Source organism: Labrus mixtus, chromosome 5 (assembly GCF_963584025.1).
Source record: "Labrus mixtus chromosome 5, fLabMix1.1, whole genome shotgun sequence".
Lineage (NCBI taxonomy): Eukaryota > Metazoa > Chordata > Actinopteri > Labriformes > Labridae > Labrus > Labrus mixtus.
In genome coordinates, this window is record NC_083616.1 from 32,839,779 (window position 1) to 32,864,778 (window position 25,000).

The 25,000-nt window shown below is 44.5% G+C and overlaps 3 protein-coding genes and 4 non-coding genes across 8 annotated transcripts in view; 2 read left to right on the plus strand and 5 right to left on the minus strand.

Annotated features, from left to right (window-relative positions):
- Positions 1-25,000, plus strand: part of gstt1a (glutathione S-transferase theta 1a) — a 124,989-nt gene that overhangs the window by 93,298 nt on the left and 6,691 nt on the right. The window contains exon 2 of one of the 2 annotated variants that reach the window (XM_061039033.1): positions 24,317-24,461. In XM_061039033.1, coding sequence (XP_060895016.1) covers positions 24,356-24,461 — 106 coding nt within the window. In that variant the 5' untranslated portion in view covers positions 24,317-24,355. Of the gene's footprint in view, positions 1-24,282; positions 24,462-25,000 lie in introns of those variants that run through there. The other variant, XM_061039032.1, reaches the window with a different exon arrangement.
- LOC132974737 (taste receptor type 2 member 40) lies at positions 8,893-10,736 on the minus strand. The gene has a single exon (XM_061038998.1). It carries the CDS (start codon positions 10,699-10,701, stop codon positions 9,742-9,744), a length of 960 nt encoding a protein of 319 aa, XP_060894981.1. The 5' UTR covers positions 10,702-10,736; the 3' UTR covers positions 8,893-9,741.
- LOC132975007 (kinesin-like protein KIF20B) lies at positions 11,995-22,979 on the plus strand. Its single transcript, XM_061039353.1, has 8 exons — positions 11,995-12,196; positions 14,865-15,136; positions 15,490-15,643; positions 15,735-15,969; positions 20,473-20,573; positions 20,818-20,986; positions 21,929-22,065; positions 22,814-22,979. Exons 1-8 carry the CDS (start codon positions 12,114-12,116, stop codon positions 22,917-22,919), a joined length of 1,257 nt encoding a protein of 418 aa, XP_060895336.1. The 5' UTR covers positions 11,995-12,113; the 3' UTR covers positions 22,920-22,979.
- On the minus strand, positions 16,654-16,725 carry trnac-gca (transfer RNA cysteine (anticodon GCA)). The gene has a single exon. It is a non-coding gene; the product is annotated as a tRNA-Cys (tRNA).
- On the minus strand, positions 18,774-18,845 carry trnac-gca (transfer RNA cysteine (anticodon GCA)). The gene has a single exon. It is a non-coding gene; the product is annotated as a tRNA-Cys (tRNA).
- Positions 19,437-19,508, minus strand: trnac-gca (transfer RNA cysteine (anticodon GCA)). Its single transcript has one exon. It is a non-coding gene; the product is annotated as a tRNA-Cys (tRNA).
- On the minus strand, positions 20,697-20,768 carry trnac-gca (transfer RNA cysteine (anticodon GCA)). Its single transcript has one exon. It is a non-coding gene; the product is annotated as a tRNA-Cys (tRNA).

The window sequence follows — 25,000 nt, forward strand, 5'->3', positions numbered from 1 at the left end:
ATCTCACTTTGGGCCCCTCCACCACAGCCTCAGTTAACCCTGATACTGCTATAAACTCCATCACACTAATGACACGATAGAAAATTAAATTAAGATCATCAACATTTTAACCCTTCAGTACTTTTCAGTAGCACACTTTTTGAAAGACTACAGTCACTTTTATTTTAATGGTTGATGTGAATGGGGCGTCAGTGGCTCAGTCTGTGGGGACTGGAGGGTCGCCAACAAGGTTCAAGTCCCGGTGCAGACCTAGTCTGTTCAGGTAGCTGAAGAGGTGCCAGTTCACTTCCTCTGCACTGCCAAGGTGCCCTTGAGCAAGGTAACTCTGACACCTAGTGGTTAAAATGGGTACTGCAGTCTAAATTCTAAACCTCATAGAGAGCTGTCTTCCCCCCCCCCCTCCTCTCTAGACTCCATGCTCACTCAGGTCACCATGTGGTGGACTCTGAAGCTTCAGTGTTTATCCAGCTCTGCATGGGTCTGTAAACCTTTCTGTGTTCTAACCTCTCTCCATTTTTCAAAAGCATCTCCAATATTGATCCTAGTTTGAGCACGTTTCTGCTCGTGGAGCTTATTAGAAACATGCAGAGGCTTTTTAGGTCGGGTACAATCACTTCTATCTGAACCACTTCTCTTGCCCGCTTCCATCGCTGCAACACCTGTTGACCTGATAACTGCTCTCATATCTGACAAACTGAGGGGCGTCCAAAACGGCCGTGTGGGGGCGTGTCTTAAAAGCGCCTACCTTCTCTGGTCCAAACAAATCCAGAGCATTCAGGAGCAGAATCTAAAGTTAGAAGGAGGACATACTGACTGCTGCATTGTTGTCAGAGAAGCCAGCACTTCAACATGTTTCCTTAATGATCAGATAGTAAGATACCTTTATCATCTCACTCTCTACACAGCTCACTGATTGGACCTTTAAGCATCATGGTCATTCATTTAGCCAATTAACAACGACCTTTCCAAAGACAGCTGTGACTACAGAGAGAAACAAATGAAAATAAACTTTATCTTTTTATTTTCGACCCAATCAGAGTCCTGGATAGTTATTCCACTTCCACTACGATAAAGAACAAAGGGATCAGTTCATACAGGGGGGAGAAATCTGTTGATTTATTTTTGCAGCTGTGTGAGAAAAACACACAAAAGCTCCACAGTCAGACTCAGCTGGGGGGGGGGGGGGGGGGGGGGGGTGTCTCTGTGAGTCAGTTTGAGATCATTTCTGTAATTACAACCACAAATAGCAGTGAAGTATTTAGCAGAGCTTTCCTCAGTAATGGCTGTCAGGTTTTCTGTGGATTGTGTGGATGTGAAGAAGAAAAAAAAAGGAGCTGTAATAAAACGTGATCGCCCGACGAGGAATTGAAATCTGGACTGAGGCCTGTTATCTTAAAGTGTAATGACAGAGGGAAGGGAGAGGCTGTGAATGAAAGTGTACTCTCTGTTACTGGATGCAGATGTGTGGCGTTCAGGGTCCCATTACAGTTGAAGCTGACACCGAGGTCGCTCACATGTTTGTGGGTCTTCACCCTGTTATTTAAACTCTGAGTGTTCCTGTTGGATGTAAAACAGAAACACAACAACATTTAATAATGACACTGATTTAGACTCACAACAATAACATTCAGTCTGAAAGCAAAACACAGCGAATGATACCCTGTTCACCTAAAATCTTGAGTAGTTACACTCACAGACTTTCCCACCTGAGCTCACACCTGAAGCGACCTCTGCTCTCACATCACAAACATCATTCAGAGTACACCTGCGTCTGTTCACAGTCCCATACACCGGGTGGCAGTATGCACATAGTTGGTTCGACCAAAGAGTGTCACAGTGATACTTCTGATTGGTGGAGCTCTCTGTAACCATGGCAATGTCTCCTGCCCCCTCGGCACCAAATGGTAACGGATAGTTTCGCTATAGTTAGCTAGTTAGCTAACAGGAAAAGTACTAATAACCTTGTCGTGGCGTAGTGAATGTAGTTTATATATTCAGCAACTCTTACAATAACAGTATAAACACGATAACAACGACCAAAGTTATGGAGAAGAGGTATCATTTGCAATGGATTGTGGGATGTGGAGTTCCTTGACTCCTGAAGAATATTATGTACAGTGTTGTAACGTTTCCTTTTTTCTGCAGCGTGGATCAAATTGTTTTATAGTCACAAGTATTGGGGTAGCTGGTTGTCATGGTTACAGGCTTCAATCTCTTGACATGAGGATATTTTGTGAAATGTCATCGGAGGATTTGAACGTGTGAATTTACTTCCAGAAAAAGTGGGCGGTAACTGTTGAGCTCTATTGGTTCTATCCAAGCAGCAACCTCCGGTGTTGAAAGATGAAGCCAATGTGGAAGTGCAAAAATCCTGCAGTTCCTCGAGTGTCCACTAGAGGCTGGCTCCAGAAACACTAGAAGTCACATACACACCTCTGGCAAGTCCTTTGTTCTTTCCTGGTTCAGTAAAATAAATCTGTCATGACAAGGCAGTCAGACGTTCTCAAAGGGACTTGTGTTTTTCTTCTTGTCCAGGCGTGATATTAAGGATTATTTTTACATAAAGGCACTAAGCGTGTTTCATCATTTTGCATTTGCTGTTCCAAGTTTGGCAGTTCATCCCGGGCTATAAATGTATTTTTGTCTCCACACATCGAGATTTAACTCAACAAACGAGTCGATTTCTGCTCCGGGCGACATCTGAGAGAGCTTTGAAACGTACAGTCCGTGTTTCCATCACGCTTCATGTATCTTTACTGCGTTTCCAGAGGAGTGTTCTTGATCAGCAGCAGGTCTGTCATGTCATCCCGACTCTGCACAAACTCTTTATTGTCTTCAGTGAGCGGGCTTTGTTACTGTGATGTAACCCACGCCGGCTCGATGTCATCAGGTGAATTATATAAACAAGCGATCTCATGTTCTCCCACACATGGTCCCAATACATGTTCCTCCTCAGTTCTTTTTACGAGAGGTGGCAGAGGTCCAGCACAGGACAGCGGCTCTCAATTAGTAAAGAAATACGCTTCAGAATCAGGATCCAAGTCGCTGCCAAGTCCAGTAAATTTAAAAGGAATCTTCTCAAGTGGCACCGGCTCTTTGTGAATGATCGAGCCTCACTGAGCATCAAATCCACAACATGAACATCCAAATGTAAAAACATCAGTCTAACACCTGCAGGTGAGTTCTATCAGCTTCACATCTCTTTGTCCAGGTGAACTCACGCTCCACATCTTTCAGATGAAAAGGTTTTTGTAGTTCCCAGCTGGTCCTGATGCAGCAGCTGTTGGTCTGCTGTGAACGGGATCTTTGATCTCTTAATCACACGGACTGATTCTCATAATGGCCGCTCCGTGTTTTCCTTTTTTCCCTTTTAGAAAAAAAAATGCAAAAACCATAAAAACACACACATAGAAAAAGGGCAGAGCGTGGCATTCCAGTGAGCTGATGCTGAGCTGTTGTTTACATGTTTGTGACTCGGCCTCGATTCGGTTAACCCTCGCTGCGTCTGCTCACGCACGCCACGGACTGGAGACGGTTTTCTTCTTCGGGTTACCTCGAGCGCTCCTCAGACTGGAGACGTTCAGCATCACGTCTGAGTTCATCTCCTGCACAGAGGAGCTGCTTGTCAACAGGCGAGGCAGGAAACTGCTTGAGGCCCCAGACCAGTAAGAGGGCACCTAGACCAGTAAGGGGGGCCCCCGAGGGCTCACAAAGTTAAACCAAAGAAATGTGCAAATTTTGCAACGACAGTAGGAGACCTCCCTAAGGGGGCCCCATCTGAGAGCACTCCCTCTCGTTGCCTTGCTGAGAGCTAAGTTCATCAAGAGGAATTATCCGTCTATAGGAGAGAAAAGAAAAGAAAGAGGAGTCAGCGTGGGGACGATGCAGACATGATGGAGATGAACGCTGGTTTGAGGCCCCCCCAAATTGACTTTTGCCGAGGGCCCCAACAGCCTCTAGAATCGGCCCTGCTCTTGTAGCCAGCGTGTGTAAAGATGTTATGTAATGATGTGTTGGTCTGTTTTCCTGTTTGACACAGCAGACCTCCCTTTGTGTTTAAAGCCTCGAGCGGTGTGTCTGACGATGAAACACTCAGAGAACACTGCAGGATGAACGACGTGGAAAAGAACTACACTTTATTTTATCACGACCTTCAAGCCTGTTGTCTAAAAAGGTTCATGGTCCTGAGTTAGACCTGATTCATGGAGAATGCTCCTTTAATAGAATATCAAGGAGGTTCCTGGTTTGAATCCCCATCTGACAGGAGTCTCTCTGTGAGGAGGTTCCTGGTTTGAATCCCCGTCTGACAGGAGTCTCTCTGTGAGGAGGTTCCTGGTTTGAATCCCTGTCTGACAGGAGTCTCTCTGTGAGGAGGTTCCTGGTTTGAATCCCCATCTGACAGGAGTCTCTCTGTGAGGAGGTTCCTGGTTTGAATCCCCGTCTGACTGGAGTCTCTCTGTGAGGAGGTTCCTGGTTTGAATCCCCGTCTGACTGGAGTCTCTCTGTGAGGAGGTTCCTGGTTTGAATCCCCATCTGACAGGAGTCTCTCTGTGAGGAGGTTCCTGGTTTGAATCCCCATCTGACTGGAGTCTCTCTGTGAGGAGGTTCCTGGTTTGAATCCCCGTCTGACTGGAGTCTCTCTGTGAGGAGGTTCCTGGTTTGAATCCCTGTCTGACAGGAGTCTCTCTGTGAGGAGGTTCCTGGTTTGAATCCCTGTCTGACAGGAGTCTCTCTGTGAGGAGGTTCCTGGTTTGAATCCCCATCTGACAGGAGTCTCTCTGTGAGGAGGTTCCTGGTTTGAATCCCCATCTGACTGGAGTCTCTCTGTGAGGAGGTTCCTGGTTTGAATCCCCATCTGACAGGAGTCTCTCTGTGAGGAGGTTCCTGGTTTGAATCCCCATCTGACAGGAGTCTCTCTGTGAGGAGGTTCCTGGTTTGAATCCCCATCTGACTGGAGTCTCTCTGTGAGGAGGTTCCTGGTTTGAATCCCCATCTGACTGGAGTCTCTCTGTGAGGAGGTTCCTGGTTTGAATCCCCATCTGACAGGAGTCTCTCTGCGAGGAGGTTCCTGGTTTGAATCCCCGTCTGTTGGGAGTCTCTCTGCGAGGAGGTTCCTGGTTTGAATCCCCGTCTGTCGGGAGTCTCTCTGCGAGGAGGTTCCTGGTTTGAATCCCCGTCTGTCGGGAGTCTCTCTGCGAGGAGGTTCCTGGTTTGAATCCCCGTCTGTCGGGAGTCTCTCTGCGAGGAGGTTCCTGGTTTGAATCCCCGTCTGTCGGGAGTCTCTCTGTGAGGAGGTTCCTGGTTTGAATCCCCGTCTGACTGTCTGGTTGTCTGTCTGTGATTGGCTGGTGAACAGTCCAGGTGTAACCCAGTCCCTCGCCCAATGACAGCTGGGATCGGCTCCAGCCCCCCTGTGTGTGTGTGCGTGTGTGTGTGCGTGTGTGTGCGTGTGTGTGCGTGTGTGTGTGTGCGTGCGTGTGTGTGCGTGTGTGTGCGTGTGTGTGTGTGTGTGTGTGTGTGTGTGCGCGTGTGTGTGTGTGTGTGTGTGCGCGTGTGTGTGTGTGTGTGTGTGTGTGTGTGTGTGTGTGTGTGTGTGTGTGTGTGTGTGTGTGTGTGTGTGTGCGTGTGTGTGCGTGTGTGTGTGTGTGTGTGTGTGTGTGTGTGTGTGTGCGTGTGTGTGCGTGTGTGTGTGTGTGTGTGTGTGTGGGCGAGGTGAGAAGAATCCTCCTGCAGGTTTCAGGTAACTGAGTGGAAGCAGAGTGTGACAAAATGCTTCATCGCTGATAAGAGAAGAAATCAACTTTGACTTTCGCTCATGGTTACCTCGCTCTCTGCTGAGTGTTTCCTGTGTGTCAGTAAAACAAAAGAGAGATAAGAATAAGCCGTTTTAAATGTGGGGACAAGGAGCTGCGATACCTGCAGCTATAGGTCAGTGTCACATGAAAAGATACTCATAATGTAAAATAAAAAGGTAAAGGAAAGTCAGGGGAAAGTATCTGTTCTGCAGCGTCTCTGAACAGGAAGGAGGAAGTCATTTGAAAGCCTCTTAATCTTTTAAACCAAACATTACATGCACTGGGGGGGGAGATATTAAATGAATGAAGATCCAGAATGATAGATCCACATTCTTGCTTGCTGTGAGTTTGGAGGTTGTGGGAATGATTGGGTCATTATTAGAGGGATGAAACGATTGTTAGTTTTGGGCTTATCGTGGGATTTCTGGACTTTAGAGAATATCTCTGCATGACTTTAAGAAGCTTTCTTCATGTTTCCTCTGTTTGTGTTTGCCGGGTGGTCCACTTGTTAAATAGATTGTCTGGTCATAAAGAAAAGGTCACAGGTTCGATCCCTGCCACAGCTGATGTGTCCATCAACCTCCATGTGTGCCCGAGCCGAACACACCAAGCCTTTGTGTGAGCGAGCCGAGTATAAATCTGAAATCTCAGCCCGCGGACGGAAACGTTGTCTTACTTTTTACGGCAACAACCAGCTGTTAAAGTCCGACATGGAGCTGAAACATCTAACATGTTGGCACAGATTCATGTGGAGTGTGTCTCAGCTCCACCCCGCCTTCAGCCGAACCCTGCGCTTCCTGTCATTACACTACCTCCTGTTTAAATTGAAACTCGGGCTCTGAAGTAAAACCTTTCGGCTGAGAAATCCATTTTTCATTCGGCTGCTTTTTAACGTCCATGTCAGCCGCACTTCTCAAAACAAAGACCACATGTGTCCGTTTAATGCAAACCAGACGCGTGGATGGAAGCGGGCCGCCTTCAGCCGACTCTCTGTGTGCAGATCTATGGAAAATGTCTCCTGAGGGGGGGGTTAGCGGGACGCCGCGGGAGGCCATTAGTGTTTTTTCTTCAGTTTGACCCAGGCTGACCTCTGAGCAGACCTCGCCACAACAAAAGAGACAAAATGGGTAAAAAGACGGAAAGACGAGAGATGAAAACAGAGCCAGAGACGTGTGCTGCTGCTAATCTGATTTAAAGGACGTCTCGTCTGCAGTCTAATATAACAGGCTTTCCTGCTTCTTTGAGTTTACGTCAGGAAACATCAGTTTGCCGCAGCTTTTGGTGATAAGAGGAAACTTGAAGTTGTTAGTGTCGTATTTCAAAGCAGAGCTGGAGCTAACTGTGGCATTAAGGTAAAATACCTGCAGCTGGTCGAGTAATCTCTGAAGATTTAATCAGATATTACTTGTATAAAAGGATTTTCAGGGTTAACGTTGTTGAATTTCTCCTTCTGGCAATTATTAAAGAGAGACGAGAATAGAATATTTGAAATTGTAAGAGTTAAAGGTCACATATCCTCTTCTTCTTCAGTTTAAATAAGTGTCAGAGCTCCTCTTCAACATGTGTGTGAAGTTTCTTGTTCTAAATCCACTCTGATCCTGTATTTGATCATGTCTATAAACCCCTCTATTTCAGCCCTGCTCAGAACAGACTGTTTCTGTGTCTGTACCTTTAAATATGTAAATGAGCTGTGTCTGACCACGCTCCCTCTCTGGAAGGGCTTGGGTGTACTTGGTCTATCTCGCTCCATGTCCTATTGTTTACGGTGAGAAGGCAGACTCAGAGGGCAGAACAAACACCTAGCTGTGGGAGTGTCACCCACCTGGGGGAGGGGCTACTGCCCTTTGTGATGTCATGAAGGGAAAATCTACAAACGGCCTGTTTGAGCACACATTTTTAAGGGAGCTGAATTTTTTATAGCGGTTTCCACCTAGCATTTTTCCCTAGCAGAAAAGTGCTGGCTGTGCTGGTGTAGCCACACTGATCGAGACCAGAGTGCTCCTAGACCAAGACATAGGGATCCCACATGGGGACTTAAGGATTGAGACCAAGTCAAGCCCAAGACCAAGGCAGGGCGAGACAGAGACCAAGACCAAGACCATAACTATCTCTGAAAAACCATCATCTTGTGTTTAGGGGGCGTGTCACTCACTTAGACCGTAACACCGGGAAGATTGTGGCCGTAAACGAGGGATAAAAATCACAGTGATGACGTGGAAAAAGTGGTGGTCTTGAACGGTCTTGATTTAAAATCCGGAGTCCGCCCAACCTGAGACCGAGACATGACCGAGTAAAAATGCTTTCGATTCCAAGACGAGGCTGAGACTAAGACCGATTTCAAGTACTACAACACAAAGCTGTGCACTCTGTAGCGCTTGCATGATCCTCCTGAAATGATCTAGATATTTTCAGGAGTGCAGATGTGAAAACCATTAGAGTATCCTTTGGGTGAAAACAGATTTTCCCCAAAAAACCCATGAAGGTCGGACCTGGTGTGGTAGCTCATTATTTGTGTGTACGTGCATGAATCTCTAAAAAACACAAATTCTGTTCAGCTCAGGTGTAAATATTCAGTGACCTTACTAGTAGGCTTCTTCTTATTTAATCCCATGAGGTAGTACTTCATGTTTTTACTGCTAGATTTGTGTTTGCATACATTTTTCTAAAATGACCGTTACCCTCCTGCAGTTTCTTCAAAAAGTGCCATTTAAGGAAAAACATTCAGTCAGTCCGACCCTGTTGACATCTTTCTCTTTCTTTGCATTCCAGGTGGAGGTGAGAGACTTTCTGAATGCCTGTCTGTCACACACAACTCTGAGTGGTCTCCACTGTAAACAAAGCAGCGGGTGAAACTTCAAACATGAACTGTACAAACTGTAGGCTTTATCGACCTCTGCTGGAGCCTAGAGGAACTGCAACAACATGGACACTTAAGAACACACTCAGACAAAATCATAATCAATCAGCATCAACTCTTTAATAGAAAGAACCAAAATATGGTGGATGAAAGTTAACTTTAAAGGTCCAATCAGTGAGCTGTGTAGAGAGTGAGATGATAAAGGTATCTTACTATGTGATCATTAAGGAAACATGTTGAAGTGCTGGCTTCTCTGACAACAATGCAGCAGCCAGTATGTCCTCCTTCTAACTTTAGATTCTGCTCCTGAATGCTCTGGATTTGTTTGGACCAGAGAAGGTAGGCGCTTTTAAGACACGCCCCCACATGGCCGTTTTGGACACCCCTCAGTTTGTCAGATATGAGAGCAGTTATCAGGTCAACAGGTGTTGCAGCGATGGAAGCGGGCGAGAGAAGTGGTTCAGATAGAAGTGATTGTACCCGACCTAAAAAGCCTCTGCATGTTTCTAATAAGCTCCACGAGCAGAAACGTGCTCAAACTAGGATCAATATTGGAGATGCTTTTTGAAAAATGGAGAGAGGTTAGAACACAGAAAGGTTTACAGACCCATGCAGAGCTGGATAAACACTGAAGCTTCAGAGTCCACCACATGGTGACCTGAGTGAGCATGGACTCTAGAGAGGAGGGGGGGGGGAGACAGCTCTCTATGAGGTTTAGAATTTAGACTGCAGTACCCATTTTAAACACTAGGGGTCAGAGTTACATACTGCTCCTTTAAATAAGAAAAACACTTTTTTAAACATTAAATGAGGACAACTAAGAAATCTGAGAGATCTTTGCCGGCCTCTGTATATATAATATTCATTCACATGCAGAAATCTGTTTAGAAAGATTTGTTTGACTTGTCATGTTTGATGATAAAGTACATTACAATAGATAATTTCACCCTGACACTGAACAACATGGCGGTGAGCAAGCTAACACAAGTTATCATCGTTAACATTCACAAGATTTTAGTGTTAGAAGATCTCCTAACTGAATGTGACAGTAGATGCACATGAAGCTGAATATCTGTTGTTATAATGATCTCAAACTTTGGCTGTTCCTCCGCTCTTATCCGCAGCGCTCTCAGTCAGGATGTCTGCGTTGTTCCTCCTGCACATCAGGACTCTGAGCTTCTCTCTCAGGTTTTTGTTGGAGCAGGTGAGGAGGATGGCGGAGGCCACGCAGTAAAACGACAAGCCGAGGAAGAGCATGTCAGCGCTCAGCCCTGACGCAAAGATGGCGTGGAGGTAGAAGAGCGAGATGGTGAGCAGCGTGGCGAGGTAAACCCAGACCAGAGCCACGGTCAGCCTGCAGACAAGCAGGTAGGACTCTGCAGAGCGAGAGCTGCTCCTCTGCACGGTGTGTCGGCAGAGGAAGACGACGAGCCGCAGTGACGTCGGGAGCATGACGGTCAGCGGCATCAGGGTGAGGTAGAAGAGGAAGACGACCACATAGATGTTTACGTCAACCCAGGCAGGAAACAGAGGCTTCCTGAGGACACAAGCAGCTTTTTCTGTCACGTTTGAAAACAGAGTTTGGCTTTGGAAGTGGAGGAAGAAGAAAGGTGTGAACATGAGGCAGGAGGTCAGCAGGGTCACACACAGGGCGGCGTTCAGGACGGTGGAGACGTTCTCCTTCAGAGCCCTGAAGAGAGCCGAGGAGAAGCTCAGAACTCTCACGCAGTAGAAGACGCTCAGCCAGGCGACAGACCAGAAGCTGACCGAGCTGCTGCTGAGCCAAACGACCACGACCACGCAGAAGAGGAAAGGTAAGACCGGGCCGCAGAGCACGCCGGCCCAGATTGACGCCACGAGGATGAAAGTGGAAATCTGCAGCAGGACGTTACCCAGAGAGATGAAGCAGATGATGACGACCAGCGTCTTCACACCTCCGGACCTCCACTGCTGCACCAGCATGACGCCGAGGTTGAAGGCGTTGGCGAGCACGCCCAGGACCAGCAGGAGGGCGGTGCCGCACAGCTTCACATCAGCAGGTCCAAACATGGTCGCACAGCGGAGACGGATCCTGTTTCATTCCTCTCAGGCTCGGAGCCGAATGACTTATCAGGGTCCTCACAGAGGAAATGAAAATACCCAGCATGCAAATCTGTTCCCCCCTGAGTCCTCTGAGAATGTCGCTGCATATGAAAACAGAAATTAAACATCACTAAGTTCAGTCACCTCGCTGCTCTGATCTTTTATAGGACAGACCCAGACTCTAAAGTGAGCAATTACAGACTCGGAGGCGGTCGGAGTGATTTGTTTTGTTGATGTCTAGTAACTTAGTTCTGTGTCTGTGATTGTCTTATATCATCAACACAGCAATGTTTTAGTTTGACTCTCTATTCTGAAGCCAGCTCCACAATCAACACTCACCTTTTATTTTGGTCTAATTCTCAAAAATCAGTAAAGAAGAATAAACTGGCTCATATGTAAAGACTTTAGGCCACAATCTGTAACAAATCCACCTTAAAATATTCGTTTCAGGGGTCGATTTAAAAGCACAATAACCTCCAACAGGGAGAATGCCGTCTCTCTCTCTCATGTCCACAGAGCGCCCCGCTCGCCTGTTTTCAGCACTATGTAACTTTGGCCAGTTAACCCGTCTCTGTGCTGTTTGATACTGAGGATTAGAGGACGGAGACGGATAAAGAGAAGACAGAGAGAGAGATGCAGAGTGTACGTCCCTGCAGATATTATTCAGAAGAGATAGAGACCTACATGCTGTTTCATTCTGTCATCGTTGTCTCTGGTCTCGTCACCTGTTTGCTAAATGTTGCTCATGATGGATTAAAGTTGTTTTTTTGTAATATAGCCATGAGTAAGATTTTTTACCTGCTTTTTGTAAAGTGTCTTCTGATAATATTTGTTATGAATATGAAATATGCAAATAAAGATTGATTGATTGATAAATACACCAAAAGTCGTCTCTGTCCTCATCAATCTTCAAGTTGTCTTCATAAGTTCGGAGCCTAACTAACATGTAGCCTAATAAATGACCCTCACCAATGCAGACATGTCTAATAACCTCAGCTTCTTTAAAAGTGGAGATAAACAGTGAATAGAATCGATTCTGGCGACTCAGATAAGTCACTTTTTTTTTCACGATGAGGAGCAGTTGGAGGGAAGCTCCTTTATTTCTGAGTAAGTGTTGTTTAGTTTTTAGATATGAGAAACTTTCCGAGGAGTCCGTCAAGGTAGCGTTCTCTAGCAACACCATAGCAACACCATAGCAACACCATAGCAACACCATAGCGACACCATAGCAACACCATAGCAACACCTACCCAACGTCAGCTTTACAGCGAGCAGGATTTTTTAATGTAAGTTCCGGTGACAGTATTTAATGAAAGTGTTAAAAAGAAGAGTTTAGCCAATAATTACAGAGGACAAAACGACAACATAAAGACCTTACTATGGAGAATAATATCAACTCTGAAGGCACAGAAAAGACGTTATATTTGACGCAAATTCGATATTTGGAGGAGCAGTTGGAGAGGTAAGAATGTGCTAAGCTAATGTGCTAAGCTAACCTTTCCGTTACTTTCTTTGAGGCACTGAATGTATAACGTTTGATGTTTAACATAATAAAATGTTATATTACATTAGTTTGTAATATATAGTTCTAAAAAAAGTTTTTGTAGTTGCAGTTTCGAGGATTATTAGTTTATTTGTGTTTAATGTTTTAAATTCCTCCAGTTCCTGAAGGTAACATCAGTTTCGCACCTAGCTTAAATGTTTATCTGAGATTTGCCTCGAAAGTCTTAAAATCAAAGAAGAGATTATCAACCTTGAGCGAAAATCACAGAGTAATCACCAATAAATAACAATAGAGGATCATTTCAATGTTAAGGACACAGAAAAGTCGTTTTATTTGATATTTGGAGGAGCAGAGATGAGACTGTGCTAATGCTAATGCTAACATTGAAATCATCTTTTTTTAATTGGTGTATCAAATTTACGGTTTTTAATTTATAATGTTACCCTGTTTTATTTTAACCTTATAGTTAATCATTAACTATTTTCATTGTGGTTTTATTGTTTTGTAAAAAAAAAAAAAAAAGTAAGAAATAATGCAAAAACTGTCCATAATGAAGTTACTATCATCAGTTTAATCACATTAAAAACAATTTAATATCTGCAGCCAGCTGTGTCAAACAATTTAATATCTGCAGCCAGCTGTGTCAAACAATTTAATATCTGCAGCCAGCTGTGTCAAACAATTTAATATCTGGAGCCAGCTGTGTCAAACAGTTTAATATCTGCAGCCAGCCTTGTCAAACAATTTAATATCTGCAGCCAGCCTTGTCAAACAATTTAATATCTGCAGCCAGCTGTGTCAAACAATTTAATATCTGGAGCCAGCTGTGTCAAACAATTTAATATCTGGAGCCAGCTGTGTCAAACAGTTTAATATCTGCAGCCAGCCTTGTCAAACAATTTAATATCTGGAGCCAGCCTTGTCAAACAATTTAATATCTGGAGCCAGCCTTGTCAAACAATTTAATATCTGCAGCCAGCTGTGTCAAACAATTTAATATCTGGAGCCAGTCTTGTCAAACAATTTAATATCTGCAGCCAGCTGTGTCAAACAATTTAATATCTGCAGTCAGCTGTGTCAAACAATTTAATATCTGCAGCCAGCTGTGTCAAACAATTTAATATCTGCAGCCAGCTGTGTCAAACAGTTTAATATCTGGAGCCAGCTGTGTCAAACAGTTTAATATCTGCAGCCAGCTGTGTCAAACAATTTAATATCTGCAGCCAGCTGTGTCAAACAGTTTAATATCTGCAGCCAGCTGTGTCAAACAATTTAATATCTGCAGCCAGCTGTGTCAAACAGTTTAATATCTGGAGCCAGCTGTGTCAAACAATTTAATATCTGCAGCCAGCTGTGTCAAACAATTTAATATCTGCAGCCAGCTGTGTCAAACAATTTAATATCTGCAGCCAGCTGTGTCAAACAGTTTAATATCTGGAGCCAGCTGTGTCAAACAATTTAATATCTGCAGCCAGCTGTGTCAAACAGTTTAATATCTGCAGCCAGCTGTGTCAAACAGTTTAATATCTGGAGCCAGCTGTGTCAAACAATTTAATATCTGCAGCCAGCCGTGTCAAACAATTTAATATCTGCAGCCAGCTGTGTCAAACAGTTTAATATCTGCAGCCAGCTGTGTCAAACAATTTAATATCTGCAGCCAGCTGTGTCAAACAGTTTAATATCTGCAGCCAGCCGTGTCAAACAGTTTAATATCCATTTAAGAGGCTTTATTGACATTAATGTAATTAACTTGCTCAAAGACACCTCGACAGTGTTCAGGAAGTGAACTGGCACCTCTCCAGCTAAATGCAAACAGTCCAAGAGTTTAGTCTAACAGGACATAAACATAACTATGTCAAATAGACCTGACTCAGATACAAGTCACTTTATTTCATTTAAATCTGATATTTTGAGGAGCAGTTGGGGGGATATTAATTTCCTGAGCTCGAGTTAAACTTTGCATTTGAGACAATATGCGTCTTATTATCGTAATAAATCCATGATGTTTTATGTTTATTATTATTTATTCAACCCGTATTTATACTCTAAAGTTCATTGAGGGGCAACTCTCATTTACAATGACATCGAGTCATTACAGAATCAATTTACAAGACAGACCACAAATCATGAAAAAAACAGAAGACTGCTAAAATCAACAAACTTGGGTTTTAGGATAGGATAATACTTTATTGATCCCCAGAGGGGAAATTCGGGCGTTGCAGCAGCACAGACAAGAAAGCTCAAAATACACATTAAACAGAATAGATAAGATAAATAAAAATAAAAATAGGGGATATATACTAGTACAACATGAATGATGAAGTTTAACTATGCAGGGAATTGAGAATTGAGACAGTATTTGCAGAGAATGACAAGATAAAGTGACAAATGATGATTAAAGTGACTTGGTATGATAAATAGCAGCAAGTCATGTAAAGAGCAGAGAAGAGAGGCAGTGTTGTACCACAGTTTTCTAAGAAGCTAAGACAGTAAAGTAAGTACTAGAGTAGAGTGTAAGAAAATGTCTAAACTGCACATCAACATTGGTCACCTTTCTTCACAGGAACATGGACAATGCTTTTGTGTTTTTACAACAGTATAACCTCAGTCTCTCTTCATCCTGCAGATGTCAGCTGAAGCATGACAAGCTGGAGAAAGAGAACCAGGATCTCGTGTCCCAGCACAACGCGATAGAGAACGATAAGAGAGACGCCACCAACTATCTGAAACGCTTCGTTGCTGCAAAAGAGAAGAAGATGGACGAGCTGGATGAGCAGCTGGAGATTCAACATCTGGCTGCACATCAGGACGGGGAGATCCTGAAGCTGCAGCACAGCCACAATGTGCAGGAGTTACAGGAACACATCGACAAAATGAACGCTGAAGTCACAGAGCAGGGTGAGACCACTCTGCACCACCATACCAGAACTTATCTTGATACCTGATTGAAACCATGTTTTGTTATCATCGATCATTAAAATACATTTTTATCAAAAAAGAGTACGGAACATTTTAAACCCTTTTGTTGATCACAGATATTTTAGAAATTGAAACAACCAAAGCTGCAATTATTAATTTGTTTATTTCTTTTTCAATCGAGTGTTTGCCTTTTAATATAAAACAAAATCTATTGTCAAGCAATTATAAATATACATGTAAATGTCGGACAGAGCTCCACAGTGTGACGGTGAAAAGGTACATCCTCTCACCTCCTTGTTCCCTCTCCTTGTTCCCTCTCCTCCTGCCCTCAGCTGCAGAGATAAAGGAGCAGAGGGAGCAGCTGATGCAGCTGGAGCAGACTCTGTCTTACATGGAGTCTCTGAAGGCACAGCTTAACTGTCAGAGAGAAGAGCACAAAGCTGCCATGGACAACCTGAAGAAGAATGAAGTGTTAATGAGACAGAAGTAAGGAGCAGGACCGCGTTACACCGGCAGCTATCAGAAACCTCCGCAGATCAAATGTATTACTAATGTGTCCTCTGTCCTCTAACCACAGCAAGGTTGAGGGGCTACAGAATGTCACTGATAAAAAGATTGATGAGGAGACGTCAAAAGTTCTGAAGAAGGAGCTTCGTTGGGTTGAGGACCAGCAGACCCTGGTGAGGGACAAAGAGGGCCTGCAGAAGCTGACGGAGGTCCTGCGGGGAAGACAGAGCTCCATTTGTGAGGAGAGGGACGAGATTCAGAAACATGTTGAAGAGATCACCCCGAAAGGCCTCGCCCGGAAGAAGGTAAGAGGATGACTGTTAATGAAAAACATGTGATCACAACCTGAGGGGGCATCTGGATTTGAACTGGAGACCTCTTGATCTGCAGTCAAATGCTCTACCACTGAGTTATACCCCCACACACCTGTGATGAAACCCACCATCACTTTCAGAGCTCGTCTGTCCCCGCAGCCTGTGGGAGTTTAGCGTGTGTGCAAACAGTGGGACATGACAGATAAAGGATTCAGTGAGGGGGGAGAGAGAGGGGGCTACATGTGAGAATGAAGAGCAGTGGATGCAGAGCACGGTCCAATGCATCCGTACACAGAAAGTAGTTTCAGTGTAGTAGATAGTTTTGGTGACAGGTTAGAGCACAGGAAACGTGTGAGTTTTCTAACCTGCAGCAGTGAGAAAACTAAAGAGTGAAACATGTCACTGATAAAATCTCTCCGATTCAACAGACTGAAAGAAAGCTGAACTTTGAAGTCTTTTCCTCTAAATATGACCTGTGTTTACATGAAGCTTTATTGTTTTGTGTCTCCTCTCAGTCTGCATTAAAGAAAAACACAAACAGTGTCTCGGAGCTCCTGATAGGACGAGACTTCCCCATAACATTTCAATTGGTCAGATGTGTAGACAAGATTATTACTGGACAGTTTAAAGATCAGGTACTGTAAGAACTGTACTCTGGTGGTATAAATCACAGTTAGGGGGCATCTGGATTTGAACCAGAGACCTCTTGATCTGCAGTCAAATGCTCTACCACTGAGCTATACCCCCACACACTGATGATGATGTCAGAGCTGGTTTGGTTTGTTCAGTTCTGTTGTTAATCATCATGACAATTGAACCTTGATTCATCAAAGTGCAAAGAAAGCAGCTAAAGTGGTTCATTAAGGATTTTGGGGTGGCCAATCAGATTTTAAGTGGTCCCCCTGGTCACCGGCTGGACCCCCCTCAAATCCTAAAGTATGGTTAAGCAGTTTAGTTTTACTGCCTGAGAGCTAAAGACAGTGACTTACCTATTTCAGGAGACCCCCGCCCCCCCCTCCTGTTCCACAGGGATCGCTCCTGCTGTGAGGTGCATGTGTGAACAACTAGATGAGGAGGATTTCAGGAGCGCTCCTCCTTGTTGTCAGGAGTGCATGTGTGAAAACAGCTGCAGTCAAGATTCAAGATTTGTATTTGTCACATGCTCATACAGATGTGCAGTGAAATGTAAAGACTGTTCTGCAAGGCCATGCAATAACACTCAAATTGCTAATACACATATATACAGTAAAATAGAATATAATTTAAAATTAAAAAAATAATTATTTGAATATACAAAATATAGAATATAGAATAATGTAAACAGTGTAACATGTCAGTGTGTAAAGTGTCCAGGGTGTCAAAGTGCAGATTGGAATGTGTGGTGTGTGTGCATCATGTAGTCACAGTACTGTTTTGTTTAGTTTTGTTTTGTTTTTAACTGAGGAGAGTGGAGTTAACAGTCCGGACAGCCTGAGGAAAGAAGCTCTTCCTGAGACTTTCTGTGTTCGCCTTGATGTGTTCGAAGGCGCCTGCCAGAGGGTAGCCACGTAAACAGTCCGTTACCTGGGTGGTGGGGATCACTCATGATCCTGTTTGCCCTGGCTGTGCTCCTCCTTGTCCTGGAGGGTGGGGAGTGTTGTACCCATGGTACGCTCTGCTGACTTCAGCACCCTCTGCAGGGCTCCTCGGTCACGTACAGTGCTGTTCCCGTACCACTGGGTGATGTTTCCAGTCAGCACACTCTCCACCGCTCCGGAATAAAAAGTCTTCAGGACCTTCACAGAGACTTTGAATTTCCTCAGCTGTCTGAGGTGATAGAGGTGCTGCTTCGCCCTCTTCACCTGACTGTCTATGTGGGTTGTCCATGTTAAATCCTCAGAGAGCTGCACCCCCAGGTACTGGAAGCTGCACACCCTCTCCACCAGCGTCCCATCAATTCTCAGTGGGGTGTAATCCCTCTGCTGTCCTCTCCTGAAGTCCACAATCAGCTCCTTGGTTTTGCTGACGTTCAGGAGCAGGTTGTTGTCCTGGCACCACTGTGACAGGTTTCCAACCTCCCCTGTATACGTCTGCTCATCATTGTTGCTGATGCGACCAACAACCACCGTGTCATCTGCAAATTTCACAATGATGTTGGAGCTGCTTGTGGCCACACAGTCATGTGTGTACAGGGTGAAAAGCAGGGGGCTGAGGACACAGCCCTGTGGTGCTCCGGTGTTGAGGGTGCAGGGGCTGGAGGTGTGTCTGCCCACTTTGACCACCTGGGATCTGTTCGTCAGGAAGTCCAGGATCCAAGCACACAGGGAGGTGTTAAGTCCGAGGTTGATCAGCTTGGAATGGAGGTTGGCGGGGACTATGGTGTTGAAAGCTGAACTAAAATCAATGAACAGCAGTCTCACATAGTCCCCCTTCCTTCTGTCCAGATGGGTGAGGGTGGTGTGTAGTACCTGGGAGACAGCATCATCTGTGGATCTGTTCAGTCTGTATGTGAACTGAAGTGGATCCAGAGACTCAGAGAGCAAGGAGCAGATTTGCATCTTGATGAGTCTCTCAAAACACTTCATCACTTCTGAGGTGAGTGCTACTGGGCGATAGTTATTAAGGCAGTCTCTTTGTCTCTTAGAGGAGATAAGAGAGGAAGTGTGTAAGTGAAGGAAGTGAGGATACAGTGTCATGAAAAGCATCCAGTGTGGTCAGTTGATCCCACATCTCTGATGTTTTCACTTTTTTTTCTTTTGGTGTTTGGTTGTTGTGTAACATTTACTTCAGTAGGCGTGATGACATAAGATGGTCTCAGGGGGCATCCGGATTTGAACCGGAGACCTCTTGATCTGCAGTCAAATGCTCTACCACTGAGCTATACCCCCTCACAAACTTAAACACAGACACACACCTGTGATGAAACCCACCATCACTTTCAGAGCTCGTCTGTCCCCGCAGCCTGTGGGAGTTTAGCGTGTGTGCAAACAGTGGGAAATGACAGATAAAGGATTCAGTGAGGGGGGAGAGAGAGGGGGCTACATGTGAGAATAAAGAGCAGTGGATGCAGAGCACGGTCCAATGCATCCGTACACAGAAAGTAGTTTCAGTGTAGTAGATAGTTTTGGTGACAGGTTAGAGCACAGGAAACGTGTGAGTTTTCTAACCTGCAGCAGTGAGAAAACTAAAGAGTGAAACATGTCACTGATAAAATCTCTCCGATTCAACAGACTGAAAGAAAGCTGAACTTTGAAGTCTTTTCCTCTAAATATGACCTGTGTTTACATGAAGCTTTATTGTTTTATGTGTCTCCTCTCAGTCTGCATTAAAGAAAAACACAAACAGTGTCTCGGAGCTCCTGATAGGACGAGACTTCCCCATAACATTTCAATTGGTCAGATGTGTAGACAAGATTATCACTGGACAGTTTAAAGATCAGGTACTGTAAGAACTGTACTCTGGTGGTATAAATCACAGTTAGGGGGCATCCGGATTTGAACCGGAGACCTCTTGATCTGCAGTCAAATGCTCTACCACTGAGCTATACCCCCACACACTGATGATGATGTCAGAGCTGGTTTGGTTTGTTCCACCATGACAATTGAACCTTGATTCATCAAAGTAGAGGCTGTGCAGAGAAAGCAGCTAAAGTCAATCCGATTTTAAGTGGTCCCCCTGGTCACCCACTGGACCCCCCTCATCACTCTTTGAGGAGATTAGAGAGGAAGTGTGGACACAGTGTCATGGAAAGCATTGGTGTGTAACATTTACTTCAGTAGGCGTGATGACATAAGATAGTCTAAGGGGGTATCTGGATTTGAACCAGAGACCTCTAGATCTGCAGTCACACACACACACACACACACACACACAGGCTGTAAAGCACATCGGCCCTCTGGGATGATAACGTTGACCTTGAACCTTGACAGGAATAATGTCACCGCTGCTTCAAAAAGATTAAACACTGCAAAACAGACTTTATTTATCCCAGAGCTAAACTCAGATCCACAGTCCACCCAGGACTTTTTGTTTTAGTTTATTAATAAATCATTTTAAACTTTGCTCATATTTAGTTCCTATTTCTTTTCCCTGGGTTATAATTTATTGTTACTCTCCTCATCCCCTAGCCATCTTGGGGAACGTACCAGTCAGAGACAACAAATCAATCAGTACTTGACAGAGATGATTGCTGGCACACTGACACCCTCTTGTGGTCTCTTTGGGTAACACACACAAGGACCAGAGGATGAAAAGCACAGAGCTGACATATAGAGACAGACAACCAGACACACTCACATTCACACCTACAGACAATTTTAGAGTCAGCAGTTACCTAACGAGCATGTCTTTGGACTGTGGGACTGTTGCTATTGACGACTACTTTTCCTGAGAGGCGCTATGAGATGAACTTAGAGGACAGGACGTGGTGACGTTGGGACATTATTCCTTTAGCTTTACGGTATCGTTATCAACGTCATGACTACCACCTGTACCATCATCGTCTCTTTTCTTCAGGAGGCGCAGAAGCTGAGGAAGACGTGCCTGCGGCTGACGGCGGAGCTGGAAGACTTAAACGTGGACTACTTTCATCAGCTCGCCTCAGTGGAAGAACTTAAGTACGCTGACCACTCCTCAAGTTCAGACTATGGTTGTTGTTTCCTTAATTTAACAATCAAATGATGTTTAAGACAAATAGCTGCACTTATTCCTACATCAGTGAGCCAGTATAAATGTGGCATAGGGGGCATCCGGACTTGAACCGGAGACCTCTTGATCTGCAGTCAAATGCTCTACCGCTGAGCTATACCCCCACACACACACTCAGCTGGCACCGTGTCACTGTGTGCTTTGTGTTGTTAGAGAAACGCTGGCTGCTCTGTCCGAGAAGAACCTTCAGAGAGCAGACGAGCTGGTTCAGCTGGAGGCCGGCCTGCAGACGCAGAGGAACGGGACGTTGCAGCTGGAGGGAGTGAAGCAGGAGGCAGCCGTCATCCTCCGACACATCCTGGAGGTCAAATCACAGAGTCAGGTCAGACGACTTTAAACACTCCCCTTCTCTGGTTCTTCATGATGTCTGTCTCTTTAAATCCACGATGGTTTGAACTCCTGCAGCTCAGACAAACATCCTGCTGTAGTGGACGTGTTTGGATCCATTACTGAAGATCTTAAGAAGGTCAAAACGATCCTAAAATCTGCATTAGAAATCAAATGTTTTGAGTTAAATCCTCATTGAAGGACTAAATGTGGTGACACAAATGTTTGAGACACTCCTCTCTGTCAGAGAGAAAGGTCAGGAGCAGGATCAGTTTTTTCTACTTCAGCTGGACCCATCAAGACTGCACCCACTGACACAAACCGTGTCCCACTTTAAGGGCCGCAGCCTCTGCTCTGAGGTCGATGACTTCACAGACAGTGACCATACAACATACACAGACTTGATACGGTTTACCCTCTTACACTATGAAACATGAGAACAGAACTCACAGTTAAGGAGACTTTAAGAGCTGGTTTGGATCATGTCTGACCTCATGGAGGCTCTGATGTGTTTTATATTTTACATTATTGAACAAACCGGACAAATAAACACGTGGAGTAGCAGAGAGAATCACTCCCATGATTTCCTGCCAGCTTCCACTTTAGATTTTTTAAATGTTTTGATTGAGAGCCCCCCCTGGTGGAGGAGTTTACACACTCTGCGTTTAAAGACAATCAAAACAAAACAACAGCAAAATATTTTCCTACGTGGACATTTCTATATCACACAGTTCAGATATTTAACATGGATCAGGGATACATAGACAACATAGGCTAGGTTATAAAATACAACACACAGAGAGCATTAAGGACTCACAGAGGAGTTGAAAGATTTAACAGATTTATTTTGTATTTATACAGAATTTAAATATCAGAGGTCAGCTCCAAAGCAATGAAAGCTGCTCTGATGTTTGTTTTTTTGTTTTCTTCTCTGCAGGACTCAGAGAAGTCGTCGTACACTCGATGGAAGATGGAGAGGCTGCTGGATATCCTGGAGAGCTCCGCCCCCCAGGGGAAGCGCTCCACCCTTCACAGCTCCCCTAAACCTCGGACCGCTGACCTCAAACCAGCGAGGTACTGGAATCACTCTCCTCCTTCTGGATCACGTCAGTCTGTTATATAACGTCTGATAACCTCGGTGTGAACGTTCTGCAGCTGTTTCCTCCAGACGCTCCAGAACCCGATCTGAACTCAACAAAATATTCACAGCGCACTCTCCCCTCCTAAAAACACTGAGACAAGTCTGTGACCTGTGTGCCCGCTCTAAACGTTCTCCTGTGTCTTCATGTGTCAAAAAGTTTGTAATATTTATTTATCTTACAGAAGAAGTTACACATGAACAAATCCAATGAAGAGTCTCTGTTGTAACCCAAGTGGATGTTCTGGTCTTGTTCTGGTTCAGGAGGCAGTCTGTGGGTTCTGGTTCTGACCCCTGTATTAACAGATAGAAATAGAGAAATCCACGAGCTGTTTGTGTTGTGAGTCTGCAGCGAGCGTCTCCCCTGATTTAAAAAAACACCCGCGCATCATCAACAAGGGACGACGGGGTTTCCCACCCTGCAAGGGAGCGAGCTTACCGTACATACACACATTCATTAGCCGATAATATTCAAGATAAAACGAATAAATAACTTTAAATATTGTCTAACCAGACCCCGAGATACAGAGGTTAACATCATCCACCCTGGGGAGTGGGGGTTCATGCATCCACATCCTGAAAGTTTCATGAGTTTGGTGTATGTGTGAATACAGCTTCAGTTGTCCTGAACAATCTGTTCTCAGTAAGTTAAGCCTCTTTTGTTTTGTTTTGTTGCTCCCTCAGGAAACTCTGCGGTCAGAAGACTTCCAGCTGTGAAAATCTGTCCACTCCTCGTCCTCCTCGGGGGGCTGATCAGGATCCAGAGACCTCCACCTCTGCAGAGCGATGAACAGAATCCAGAGAACAGCCTTTCAAAATAAAAGTTGTGTTAATTTCCTTCCTGCTCTGATTTCTGTGTCCACACCTAATCTGTAAATGTCAAACCATAAACATAATAACACACAAATACACATTAATAAACTAATGAAGTTTTTTTTGTTAGATTATTTTGTGATTGTGTTTACACTGATTAAAGAGTGTGAATCAAATGCTCATCACAAGTTTCCAAACTGACTTAAACGTCTATAAAACAGATGTTTATGTTCACTTCAGTCCTTTGAGGTAAATGCTAATATCTGCATGCTAACACGATGAAGAAGGAACATTTTTCATATTCCTCATCTTAGTTTAACTCGTTTGCATTTGTTTAAAGTTATTTTTATGATCCCCTGCATCAAATAGCTTTCTCTTTAATCTGTTTTTCCTTTTCGATATTTGTATTTCTACTCAACTCTCAACTTTTTGTGCATCTAAGGAGAGACGGTTCCCACAATCATTTCCATCCATGCATACATTTTCTTCATCTATTCAGGACCGGGTCGTGTTGGCAGCAGGCCTAATGAGCTCCACGAGCAGAAACGTCCTCAAACTAGGATCAATATTGGAGATGCTTTTTGAAAAATGGAGAGAGGTTAGAACACAGAAAGGTTTACAGACCCATGCAGAGCTGGATAAACACTGAAGCTTCAGAGTCCACCACATGGTGACCTGAGTGAGCATGGACTCTAGAGAGGAGGGGGGGGGACAGCTCTCTATGATGTTTAGAATTTAAACTGCAGTACTCATTTTAAACACTAGGGGTCAGAGTTACATATTGCTCCTTTAAATTAAAGCAGGGTGAGATACTTTGTCAAAAACACTATTTACACATGTATAGGACAACCTTTGTAAAGACAGCTTTGTCCACAGGGGGCGCCAAAATCAACACAAACCAAAAGATCCTCAAAGGAGCTTTACAGAGAAAACCAGGAGGGAAATGTTTTTTCTTGGATGCAAAGTTGATCAAATTGAATTTATACTTTTTTATATTCTTCATCCAACATGTAGAAGTATATTTATATATTTTACTTCTTGATTGAATTATCCATGCATGAAGGGGTTAACGATGTTCATAATGTGAGTGATGACTGAATGTCTGCTCTGTTGACTCATTATAAAGAATGAATCACACTGGAGGCACACAGAGATGATTAAAAAAAAAATCTCTGCTGTGTTTACAAAATGTTGAACCACGCTGAGGTCAAAGGTCAGACTGCTCAACCGGGACGACCTGAACACTTTGAACCTCAAACAGTGTGAGCTTTGAACTGTCGTGTCTGTTTAAGGCTCGGAGGACGTGAGGACGGGAGGAGGGGAGGAGGAGCTCCGCGCGGACGCAGGATAACAGGCTCTGCAGGAGAGGACGGAGAACACACCGAGGGAACAGCAGAAGAAGAAGAACACACCATGGAGCTTTACCTCGACCTGCACTCTCAGCCATGTAGATCCGTCTTCATGTTCGCCAGGGCGGCCGGGATCCCCTTCGAGTTCAAGCTCGTGGACCTGTCTACAGGTGAGCACGCGCACACGCACACGCACACGCACACGCACACACACACACACACACACACACACACACACACACACACACACACACACACACACACACACACACACAGGGAGAGAGAGGGAGGAGACTCTGCAGAACAGTTTCTGCACGTTTGAGTCAAAACTTGAGCTCACATTCCGACCTCAAACTTTCGGTCAAGTTCAAAATGTTTCCAGATGTTTGTAGAGTTTGTTTTTGCACATTTCTCCGAAGTGTTTGACTCTGAAGATGCATTTCACAAAAGCACAACACTTCAGTCCCCCTCCATGAGACAGAACCAAGTGGACACGCTTGTTAACCACATAGACTGTAAATATGAACGCGCTGTAAATCATCCAGAAGCTGCTTCATGAGTCAAAATGAAACGTTCCCTCGACATTGTGCCCAACAACAAGGAGGTCAAGACGTTTTCTTTTTTACATTCAAAGTGCACTTCTGTCTTTTTCCTCCTGATAACATATGAGACTGACTCTTATGTGTTTTAATAACTAATGCACCAAACA